The 12514-nt window shown below is 37.7% G+C and overlaps 1 protein-coding gene across 1 annotated transcript in view; it reads left to right on the top strand.

The window, feature by feature from the left end:
• Positions 1–5358, top strand: part of LOC128369409 (integrin beta-1-like) — a 37024-nt gene extending 31666 nt beyond the window's left edge. Inside the window, exons 15-16 of the mRNA XM_053330447.1 lie at positions 333–499; positions 5180–5358. Coding sequence (XP_053186422.1) covers positions 333–499; positions 5180–5245 — 233 coding nt within the window. The 3' untranslated portion in view covers positions 5246–5358. The remainder of the gene's footprint in view (positions 1–332; positions 500–5179) is intronic.
• The last annotated feature ends 7156 nt before the right edge of the window (positions 5359–12514 follow it).

Raw genomic sequence — 12514 nt, 5'->3', positions numbered from 1 at the left:
GGTTATTGAGTATCAGACACTTGGTGGCTCTTTTTGGATAAATACCTGGGTAAAAAAATGGATTGTTGGGCACATAAGACAAAAAAATCTTAGATTAGGGTTAGAGCAACTATAAGGCTATAATCTGCATGAAATCTGTGATCCATTCATTTGCTAGTTCCCCCTAAACCAGTGTAGGTAAAACATGGTCATAATGTTTCACAGATATAAGACATTGATCTAATTCTGTACACCACCCATTAACCGTAAACATGTTAGACAAACTACTTAATTTCTTGTCATTAAAGATGTAGATTTAATTGGGCGGGCGGGTCTTGTTTGTGTTTTTTTAGAGTGCCCGGCAGGTCCTGACATCATCCCTATAGTCGCTGGTGTGGTAGCCGGCATCGTGCTGATCGGCCTCGCCCTGCTGCTCATCTGGAAACTGCTCATGATCATCCACGACCGACGAGAGTTCGCCAAGTTCGAGAAGGAGAAGATGAATGCCAAGTGGGACACGGTGAGTTCAGTTTAGTCATGTGACTCGGTACAAGTGTGCAGGCTTTTATTCTTTTTCGTACCAGGTCAAATGATTTCACATTGCGTAGTTGCACCAGGATTAGCTACGTTTACTTGCCGTTAAAACATCTCTGGCTAGCCTTAACTTTGAAAATGAAAAGCTCTTCCAGCTCTTAAGCACCATATTGGAGAAAAAAAGGTTTCTTTAGGGTATTTATGGATGCTTTTAAAGGTCAAACATGTCAAATAATCAACAGAAAAATGTCTCAGTGTAGAAAGGGAGTAGAGATTTAAAAAGAAGTCAGATTGTGGGGCGGAGGGGGGGCTGATGTGAACGAGACATTGAAAGAGAGCGAGAGAGGGGAGACAGTGAGACTCTCCAGCTCTCCAGCTCTCACTCTGTCCTTGATCAACCTCAGCTCCCTCCACGCTGCTTTGTTTTAGTCTCTCTTCCCTGAGGTGGGAGCAGCCTTCCTTCCCCTCCGCTGGCTGAAAGTGCTGCCTCTCGCTGTCCACATGCTACAACTGCATGACCATAAAAGGCAATGAAGCAGAGGGGGAAAAAGAGGAGGACTGCTGATGGAAAGCTCCACTGCTGCTGCTCACTGTTATGTGTTAGTCACACCATGTCTGGACGGGATGAAGTAAACATTAATTACAGCTCGTGTTTAGGGGGGTGAACATGACTTTTGAATGAGATGAGTCACCGTGCTGCTTCGATTCAGTAGGAGGAAGATAGTTTGGTCAAATTTAACAAACTTATTTATGTATTAAAATAAGATAAGATAATCTTTTTATTTGTCCCACGATAGGGAAATTTACAGTGTTAAAGCAGCAAAGAGAATAAAATCCTTCTGAATAAACAAACTATAGTTTAGGACAGAGGTGTCAAACTCATTTTCATTCGAGGGTCACATACAGACTAATTTGATCTCATGTGGGCCGGATCATTAAAAAGATGGAGGAAAGAAGGGAGGAAGGAAGGAAATACGAAGGAAAGGAAGGAGGAAGAAAGGTAGGAAGGACAGACAGTGAAGGACAGACAGACAGTCGGCAGGAAGAAAAGAAGGAAGGACAGACAGAAGGAAGGGAGGGAGGAAGGAAGGAAGAACAGAAGGAAGAAAGGGAGGAAGGACAGATGTAAGGAAGGAAGGAACGAAGAAAGGGAAAAAGGAAGGTAGGGAGGAAGGACAGATGGAAGGAAGGACAGAAGGAACGAATGAATGAAGAAAGGAAAAAAGGAAGGTAGGAAGGACAGATGGAAGGAAGGAAAAGAATACAGGATGGCAAGTGGGCCGGATCACACCCCTCGGCGGGCCATATCTGGCCCACGGGCCGCATGTTTGACACCCCTGGTGTAGGAAGAAAGTTTGTACTAAGGATATGTTTTAGTTTTATTTTCCATTATAAGATTCTTATTTACAGTATATCAGATTGTTAGATATTAAATCTAGCTTTTCCCTCCATTTCTATCACCTGTTTTTGTATGTTAAGCAGGTTTTTGAGCACAAAAATGAAACTAAATGAAAGAAAACTAAAAGTAAAGAGCTAAAAACAGATTACAGGAAACTAGAAACAACATACTACTACAATAGGAAAGGAATCTGAATGTTTTATAATAGTCGTTACATGAGAATCTATCAGGCTCTAAAATAAAGATGAGAAACAAAAATGTAGGTCTTTATTACTTCCTGACATTTCCTGTTCTTCATACTTCTGTGCTTATCCTTTCTGCTGCCTTTTATTCTTGCTTCTTTTAATTCCCTTTTTCCTCTGTTTTCTGTTTTTGCTGTTTCATCTTCCTCTTCTCCTTCTCCATGTTAGCAAGGGAATCCCATTTACAAGAGCCCCATTAACGAGTTCCAAAACCCCAGCTATGGGAGTAAAGGCTCTGCGCTTTAGGTCAAAGTTTGTATCATCTTGCATGTTGTTTCCTGAGCGTGTGTGTGTGTGTGTCTGTGTGTGTGTGTGTGTGTGTGTGTGTGTGTGTGTGTGTGTGTGTGTGTGTGGTGCAGAGTTACATCTCTTATGACTTTATGCAAGTCTGCAAGGAAATGAAATGAAAGGTTTGGTTTGACTTGTTGTGAAGTCAGCATGCTTAACCCTCGTGTCGTCCTACCGGGTCAAATTGACCCCGTCCATTTTGACTGTTCCTTCTTTCCTTCCTTCCCTTCTCTTTCCTTCCTCCCTCCTTCCTTCTTTCCTTCCTTCTTCCTAATTTCCTTCCTTCCTTCCCTCCTCCTCTTTCTTTCCTCCCTCCTTTCCTTCCTCTCTACTTCCTTCCTCCCTCCTTTCCATCCCTCCTTCCCTGCTTTCCTTCCTTCCCTCCTTGCTCTCTTTCTTTCCTCTCTCCTTTCTTCCTTTCCTTCCCTCCTTTCCTTCCTTCTTCCTTCTTTCCTTCCTCCCTCCTTTTCTTCCCTCCTTCCTTCCTCCTTCCCTCCTTCCTCCCTCCTTTCCTTCCTTCCTTCCCTCCTTCCGTCCTCCTTTCCTTCCTCCCTCCCTCCCTCCTTCCTCCCTCCTTTCCTTCCTTTTTCCTTCCCTCCTTCCTCCCTCCTTTCCTTCCTTCCTTCTTCCTCCCTCCCTTCCTTCCTTCCTTGACTCAAGGACAACAGCATGTTTAACTACAGCTGCTAAATACTGTGTGTTGATGTGTGAAGTGCTTTTCTACTAAGATAGATTTAAAATGTTTGATTTTCTTCTTCTTGTTTGTGGTTACTATCAGAAACCTGCTAATATAAACAAGCAAGTTTGACTGTGTATCTACAATTTGGATGAAATGATGGATTAAATATTCTTCTTTCTGCATGATGTAAATTCATAATTTTCTCTAAAGAATTGGTCTTGTTTTTCTGCCCTTGTTACTTTCTTTCTTAAGCCGGTAGTTTTTTCTCCCTCAGGTTTCATTCCTTACTCCTAAATAGAAGCCATTGCCAATTTTCCTACTGATCAATTTTCATGATCATGCATATATTAGCACCAGGGACTGCCAACGATTTTAAATGAATCTTCTTCTCCACCCACAGCCCTTAAACTTGATAAACAAATTCAAAACCAGTTAGATTTTTCTTTATATCATCCGCTTAATCTGGTCTTTGTGTTATTGTGTGTAACCAAGTCTCACTGAAGAAGTGTCACTCTGAAAATCTTGCAAGAGGTGACTTGTTGCCAGAAGACAACGGTAGAAATTAGTTGGTGAGAGGAGTCAAAGTCAAGACTGAATATTTGGTTGTCTTCTGCAACAACTCAACTCTCGTGAGGTTTTAGGGTCGAACAAGACTTCAGCCAGACTTTGGTTAGATACACTAACAAACAGACCAGATAAAGCAAAAGGTAAAGAAAAACCTTGTATTACTCCGTGTGGTCATTTCTATTATGTTTTCAGACACTTAAGACAACAATCTGAGTCTGTTAGTGGCTAAAACTATCACTTTTAGTCTTACTTTTAGACATACATTGATGAGTTACATAGCAAAGATTATGTTTCTCTCATTAATAGGGCTGGCTATTATTTAAAACATGATGATACCAGTACCAATCCAAGTGCCCTTAAAGTGATACAGATACCTATTGAGTACTTCATTGGTTACTCATAGTGCTCTGTCTTTTATCCGGTGTAACAGGTGTGTAATGTAGACTCACTTTAGAGCATTTAGGTGAGATCTTAGCTGCTGAACTGCTAAACACGCTAACTCAAATTCACCATGACTTCACCACCACAGACGGGTCGTAGCTGCTGTGGCAATGGGCCAATCACACGTTGCATTAAATCAAAGAAAAGTTGAGTTAATTGGCTGTGAGCAAGTTCATACACACAGTCATATTTTCTAGCTCTGGGTGCAACAATGATCGATTGCAAGTATCATTTGACAGGAGGCATTTTGATACTACTTGGTATCGATTTAGTTTAGTTTAGTTTATTTATTTAAGAAGGGACAGTGTACATTCATGAACATTTCCAATTAAAATGTAAAGGCACCAGAGTTAGCTAAGATAGCTAGTTTTCATCCGTTGTCCCTTGGCAGGTCAGGACAAAGAGAAAGAGAGAGTAATACATTTTTAAAAAAGTAAAAAACAAACAGGAAAAAAAAGAAAAGAAAAAGAAACAAATGAACAACAGCGTGACAAATCAGCACAATTAAAACAACAGGTATTTAAAAACAGACAGACATACAAGACGTTAGACATACAGGTAAATTACAGTGCAGGTTAGTTATGGTTACAGTTTTGGTTATTTTTAATCCATCCTTTAAGTTTATTTTGAAAGGATAGATATCTGTTACAATCTCTTACATCAGTATGGAGAGTATTCCAGTTTAGACACAAACAGATGGGAAAATAAAGTCCAGGTTGAAAATACTACAAGTTCCCCTTTAAGCATCAGAGCAGACAGAAGCAGCAGTCAGACACAAGCTGCTGAAACCATGGCAACAGAGTCACTGCTAAACTTAAACTAAAGGGTTACCTCCAGGCCAGATAGTGTAGAATATGAATAGTGTGTCTACTTACTTACTCTTTGGTGGCTTTTCTTGTTTGGCATGAAACTGTTTTACTTAACCTTGAACTGGTATCAAAACTCTGATATTATGATTTTAAGGTTTGACTTTGCTGTGATGTGTCGACTCGTTAACAAAAAAACTTTCACTCACCCTCACACTCTTCTTTTTTTCTCTCTTCCTTACAGGGCGAGAATCCCATCTACAAAAGTGCCGTAACAACTGTCGTCAATCCAAAGTACGAAGGCAAATGATGGAGCTTTGCCTTCACTGTGATATCACTGTATGGAGAATATATGGGGGGCCGAGGGGCTTGAAGGGAGGGGCGGGTTTTTATAATGCTCTCACTGTTTGATGTTTTTATTTCTTTTGTTTATTTTTTGTTTTGTTGTTGTTGTTGTTGTTGTTGTTGTAGCCACCAAATGATAGCAAATGCATTTTTTTGCCACTATTCCATTTTTTTTTTTTTTTTACTAACTTTTTTTATTTTCTATGCATCATCTGGAAATTGTACAGTCTGTATGAATGTGGGGTTTTTATTCCGAGAATGTGTTGAACTGACTTTTTTTTTTTTTTTTACATCAGTTTGTATTGTTGAGGGTTGAATTGGACGTTTGATAATGGACAACAAATGAAGGGTTCCAGTCCAAATAACTATGTATTCAAAGTAAGGTGGGCGGGCTTCTGCTACCAATCCATCAATGTTTCCAAAAAAAAAAAAAAAAAAGAAGAGTGGTGGCAGGTGGTGAGCAAAGGTCTTTTAGATTGTTTTTGCCATCTGAGCAAAGGTCTTATTAGACTGAGCTGATGTCGCTCTTTTTGGATTCCAACGTAGTAGTAGTAGTGCTAGCCGGTTGTTAGTAGCAACGAATGAATTGTGTACAGTATGTTTGGTTTCTGTGTAAAGCCATATATGTGTTCACAGAGCAGGGATGAAGGCGATAGTATGTTTTTTTCTTTTCTTTTCTGAGTGAGTTACTCCATCGGAACAATCAATTGATATATGTATCTATATAAAAAAGACGTTTTCTTGCGCTGACTTTCTAGATGAGAGGACGTCTTTGTACAGTAGTGTTACTGTTTGGCTCCAGGTTTTTACTTGCTTAATTTAAAAGCCAACTCAGGTCCTTAATTCTTCACAGCAATGCCAAATACACTTAAACCTGCCTTATGTCTTACTAAATTTTACTATTTGCTATATTGAAATGCCTTGGTGTTACTCGTAGGTTATGAATTTGGGGATTATTGTTCCCATTTTTGTTTTCTATATGTCAGTAATTCAACGTAACTGTTTTGGTGCCTCGATCAAACTTTTTTTTTTTTCTTGTTTATTAAAAATAAGCAGAAAAAGGTTTTTAAAGACCAGTGGTAAGGGAATGGTCTAGAGATGTCTAGAATTTGTTTTTTTACGTTAAGATAAAAAAAAAAAGGTAACACTTCTCACAAGTTGTTTTTAAAGTGCCTTTTTTAAAAATTCCATCAACACACACATTCACATTTGAAATTCTGTATTTTAGAAATTATTTATTGAATAAAGATTCCAAACAATGTACCCCTATATTGTTAAAGTATTATTATGCAATTATTCTTTTCTTTCTCACCGGTGTGTTCAGTGTGTCTCTGTAGCCAGTATTAGATTTTTTTTACACAAGGTCTGTTTCATTGTGCAAGAACCTGATGTGTAGTGTGGATGTTTGTTGAACAGGGATGTGAACAAATGATCTGCCTCGACACAATCACAACCAAGGACAAAAGGAGGTTATTGATTCATGCCTTAAAGATAATACTGAAGCACTGGGAAAACTGTGAGCTGGTTAAAATGAGGTCGCCATATGAATTATTAGTTAAATATTTTATTTTAACTGATAGAAATATGGTACAACGTTAACTCTTGTACCCTTCAGTTATGCTCCATAGATCCTGTGATGTGGGAAGTATTGATTGAAAATGTAGCATGTGTTTTTTTTGTTTTTTTTAAAAATCCACAGTATGAAAAAATTGCCTTTCTAAACAATACTGAGCTCCTATTTACATTTCAACATGTGTGCTTACTTTATCCGTTCACTATTCACCTTCAGGAAAAGCTTTTTATGGTTTAATGTTCTTGGTTTTACTTAAAGTTTGAGAAAATACTGTCATGAAGTAAAATAAAGTGAATTTGGCTACCCTTTTCCTACCCCCATTGAATCGACATCAATAACACATGTGATTGATTCATTTGAGCGGACTTTTTTACAACGAAATGTTCTGTGTTGGGTCAATTAATTAATTAAATGACATGACTTGAGATTTTCTTCAAGAGAAAGTTTCCCTGTGTCTGAGTTTAAGTTTTTAATGCTTTGAAATAATGCTGTTGGTTTAAAAATACTTGACATTCATATTGTGAGGTGGTCTGTATGTGAGGATGTCATACATGCCCTTTTTTATTGTAATATAAATATTAATTAAAATGTGTCTTTATTGATCCCCCTTGGGAGAATTGACACAGCAGTACAGTGGGACAAACAGTAGCAGTGTAAGGGTGAAAGTGTCCTAACAATAAAATCAATAAGATAAAATACTATACACAGTAAATTGGATCATTGTGTAAATAAATCTGCAATATAAAAAAGTGCAATATGCAGAAAATTAGAGAAAAAACATTTGCAATGTTCCTGAGATTTACATAGAAAATTTAAGTACATGCTCTCTGATGTACATGTGCAGTATCAGTTTTTTTTTTTTTTTTTAGTAAGATGTATCTCTCAAAAAGTAGCAGTGTAAGAGTGAAAGTGATAAATATAATACTATACACAGTAAACAATCTCTGTAAATAAATGTGCAATGTTCCTGGGAGGTACATAGTGAGGTGCTGTGTCACTTTAAATTTCACCCAAGGGGGATCAAAAATGATGCATCTTATCGTAAACTAGGTCTTTGTGTAAATAAATCTGCAATATATAATCATGAAATATGCAGAAGTTCCTGAGATTATAAACATGAATATTCCTGAGGTTCACATACAGAATATATCTTCATAAGGATACAAATGAATGTGCAATGTGCAAAAAATCTGAGCTATATACATGTGCAATGTTCCTGAGATTCACATCCAGAATATACCATCATACCATGGGCCCTTATGGGGGCCCAGCTCCTAATGAGAATTTGACATACAATGCCGTGCTAGTGTTAAAAAAATAACAATAATAATTTATTTATTTAGAAAATATGAGATATATACATGTGCAATGTCCCTAGGATTCACATACAGAATATAACTTCATAAAGATAAAAAATAATGTGCAATATTCCTGAGATTTTACATAGAAAGGTAAAGTAAATACCCTCTGTTGTGCATGTGCAGCATCAGTCTTTAAAAAAAAAAAATTAAATATTATTTCACATAAAAAGACATCAGTTGATGGTGTGACAATTTAGTTTTTGTTTTTTTATGAGGAGCAAAAAAAAAAAGTGCTTTAAAAACTAGTAACACATACAAAAAAGTGGGACATAAGGAATAACAACCAGCCATTGAGCTTAATAATACTCATCGCCGTCATCGTGACACACCGTCAGCCAATCACGTCGCGCTCCATCCCCACGTGGTGCTGCTGTGACGTCACCAGCCGAGGAACTCTCCACAGGTGATTGGTGGCTCGCGACGACCAGTCAACGGCCGTCTTTTACAGCAAAGTTGTTAACCCCCAACAGTAGCACTTTGGTGTCCACCTCTCTCTCTCTCTAGTTTCTGCCTGCTTTTTTTTTTACATCGACAAGGGGGAAATACTGACTTTTTTCATCGACTGGGAGAAAAAAAATAGGCTGTTTGACGACGGTGGATGGAAAGTGGACAGCTGCTTTACGTGCCAGCTTTATCGTGTCGTTTGTAAAAAAAATATTATTATTATTATAAAGCTAGGAGAAGTAGCAGTGGGCTAGCATTAATGTTAGTTGGCTAGCTGCGTCGTGTTGCCTGTTTTTGTGTGTGTTGTTGTGTGTTTTTTTACTTCTGACTTGCAAGAAAATGTACACCCATCTGCTTTAAAGTCATCTGCAGAAATATCGACATGGTGAGTAATTTTTTTATTATTATTTTTTAATGATAATAATAATAATGATAATATTAATGATGATGATGATGTTGGTCGCTTGGAGAGGAAAAAAAAAGAGGCCCCCATCGTGAATAGTGTGTTTCTGGGCATCAGATGATTTCATACACGCAATCAAATTCCTAGCTTGGTCAGCTGGATGCAATTCAGCACTAAAAAAAAAAAAGAAAAAACCACACACAAGTTCCCCAATCACTTTGCCAACACATGAAGCAAACAGCTTGTTAATATCGTGCAGTCATGGCGAATTAGATGTATTTCACTGTGCAAAAAAACAAAAAAGATATAGTTCATTATTCGTTGTATTGTAATGGCTCAAATACAAGGTCGGGGGAAATCTGATCTGGCTATAAAAGGAGTGACAGAAAAAAACCCCAGTAGCAAAAGAAAGGTGGAGGTGACGAGTTAAGAAGAGCTTCAGCTATACGTTATTTATATTTGATATCATTTTTTACATTAAGGGGATTTTCATCATCATCTTGGTTGGAAATGTTACATTGTTGGATCACAGGCTTTTGGGGTGTGTGGCTAAACAGTGCCAGACAGCTCCTGTGGTCTATCAGGGAACTGCTTGGCCCTGGCCTGCATGGGTCCTGATCCCTCATATTCCCCCCTCACTGCATTATCTAACCCACTGTAGCTCCCCTCCTTACACTAACCTCTCCCTACATGGACTGAAATACTATTAAACACTTAATTTAGCCTCCTTGTAAAAAAAAAAAAAAATAGAAAAGTTTGGAAATCCTGCATCCAGAGCAGAGGATAGAGCTGCCTCATGGTGACTAGCAATGACAGCAGCACTATCAATACTTCAAATGTATTGATACAAACTGCTTTTTTAAAATAACACATGGATATATAGGGGGTTTACTACATCAAGCCGACCAGGTGAGTTCTCAACCAGAAAAGTACAATAACTTGGGTTTCCTGTGCTTTCCTGTGATTGTGTAAACTCTGTGGGTATTGTGGGACAAACCCCACCCACATGACACTTTTGTAGGCTGACACAAAGAATGTAAGGCATGAAACTATTGTATTGTAAGGGTTTTAAAAATGGTTTGCTATTGTGTTAACGTGTATTTGATAAGTTTAAACAGCTGTCGCCAACACTGACTTGGAAATAGTCACTAAAATACTATCATTGATTATTCTTATGCTTATTACTTCACTTTGTCACTTTAAATGGTCACATGACAGGACACAAAAGGACCTCTGACTCTTCATTTGACATGTGATGCTTCTGACTAATAGCAGGGTAGACAAATATTTGGAAGTCCAAGAATATTTCAGGGCATTCTTCTTTTAGTACTTTATTCTATTAATGTAACGTGAACGAAAACCATACTTTAAAAGCAGTAATCAATCATAATACGTCCTCCATATTGTGCCCTTGCTTCTAACTTCCAATTTTAGTCTTTTAAACAGACTAGAAACATGCATACCCCACCATCCAAAGGTCAAATAACCATAAACCAATGGTAAAAGGCTCATCTGCCATAAAACAGAACAGTTTGTGTGTATCTAAACTATACATTTCAGTACTTTTAAAAGGGAGTGCATTACACTTTCATGTATTGGTAATGTATCTAAAGCAGCAGCGATTAATCTATTAGTCGCCAAGTTTCTATTTAATTTATCACCAACTTTTTTGATACTTCTTTAATCCTTTTGAGTCATCTTTTAAGAAAAGAAAAAAACTTCTCAAATGTGAATATTTTATGGTTTATTTAGTTCTCTATGTGACAGTAAATGGTTTATTTTTGGATTGATGACAAAACAAGAAATTTGAGGAAGTCACCCAGGGGTTTAGAAAACATCATGTCATCAACATTTTTCACCATTTTCTGAGAAAATAAGTAACAGATTAACCCATAGCCCTATATGTATCACAGGTTGAACTAGGATGATTAGAAATGTTAGAAATGGTTTCTCTGTTCGCTTGAGGACGCACATTTGCATTGAACGTACACGTAGGCATCCACCGAGAAACGCAGCATTGTGCCAACAAAGTCAGGGAAGAAGAAAACTATTAGCTATTAAACATGGATGTAACACAATGTAGGTTTCAAAATATTTAAACAGTTTGCAAATATTTTATGAGGAAGGAAAAACCTACAATGACTGTTTTAGACGATGTGCTTTGTTGAGTGACACTGAATATAAACCAAACGTTTGTTAGTTCACAAGAACACTCCCTAAGGCACCAATCATTTAAAACGGATAGCTATGTTCATCCAACATGTATTCAAATACATATTCACATCCTGCGGTTTCAGTTTCCAACCGTGCTGACGATCACAAAGCTGCTTTGCATAATAGAAGAACTTCCTGGTAGTTAAATGTGCATGAACTGGCGTTAAGTTGACTTTGATCATTATCAGGGACCATGTATAAATTACAAGTCCTTTTAACCCAGTGTTAACATAACAAGACTCATAAATTATTCACAATTTTGTAAAGCCTCTCTTCAAGTGCTTATTTTGCACAACTGACTACCAGTCCACCACCACATATGACCAAGAAAAGCAGCAAAACTTCACAACAGAAAAGCTGGAACCACAAAATGTTAGACTATTACTGTTCTGTCGATTGACTAATTAGTTATTTGATTCATTATTTCAGCTCTAATAATATGGAGAAGTGTGGCAGATATAACATTTACTTTGGTCTCCATCTTAATTAGCAAACTAATACTAAACACTACCAACAAGTACAGCTGAGGTTGATGGAAATGTTTTTTAGTTTTAGGTCATAAAAGTATTGGACCAAGTGAAATTTATACCTTCTGGAGGGGCTACATGAGAAGCCATGCAGGATCACCGAAGTCAGTGTCCGAAATTAACTTGTTGACTACTTGCCAAAGGGGACTGCTAGAAAATATCCAACGGCCAACCATATTTTACTGGGGAAAATGACCTTTTTGTGTCACATATTCATTTCAGTATATTTCATTGAAATAATAAGGTATTATGTTGAATACAAACACAACGAGCAACTTACCACCACAGTCTCAACATTATAGTGTAGCCAGCTTCTTGAAACTTCTTTATCCACCTTTTCGTTGGTGGTTTTTTGTCGTAATAGTTGGCTTATTAATTGTAAATTACGCCTGCTATAGCTATGTAACTAATAAACGGTAGCTAGCATTAGACTGGCGGAAAGAGAGTTGCGATGTCAAGTAACTGTCGTCCCGTACAGTAAACAGTGCCACCAAACTGGGAGCACCCAATGCGATCTATGGCCATGTATACACAAAAACAAATATTCCCCCCCTCTGTTTTCATTAAAAACATTGTACATACCAGATTGTTATCAGAAGTTTTCATCTACACAAACTGACATACATACGCTGTTGAGCGCTACTTTAACAGCATCCATAATGATCTTCACAGTAGCCTAAACAAAGGTCGCACACCTGTTGATGCCTTTTCT

Source organism: Scomber japonicus, chromosome 12, assembly GCF_027409825.1.
Source record: "Scomber japonicus isolate fScoJap1 chromosome 12, fScoJap1.pri, whole genome shotgun sequence".
Taxonomy (NCBI): domain Eukaryota; kingdom Metazoa; phylum Chordata; class Actinopteri; order Scombriformes; family Scombridae; genus Scomber; species Scomber japonicus.
Note: the sequence above shows the minus strand (reverse complement) of the source record. Positions and strands in the feature narration are given on the sequence as shown.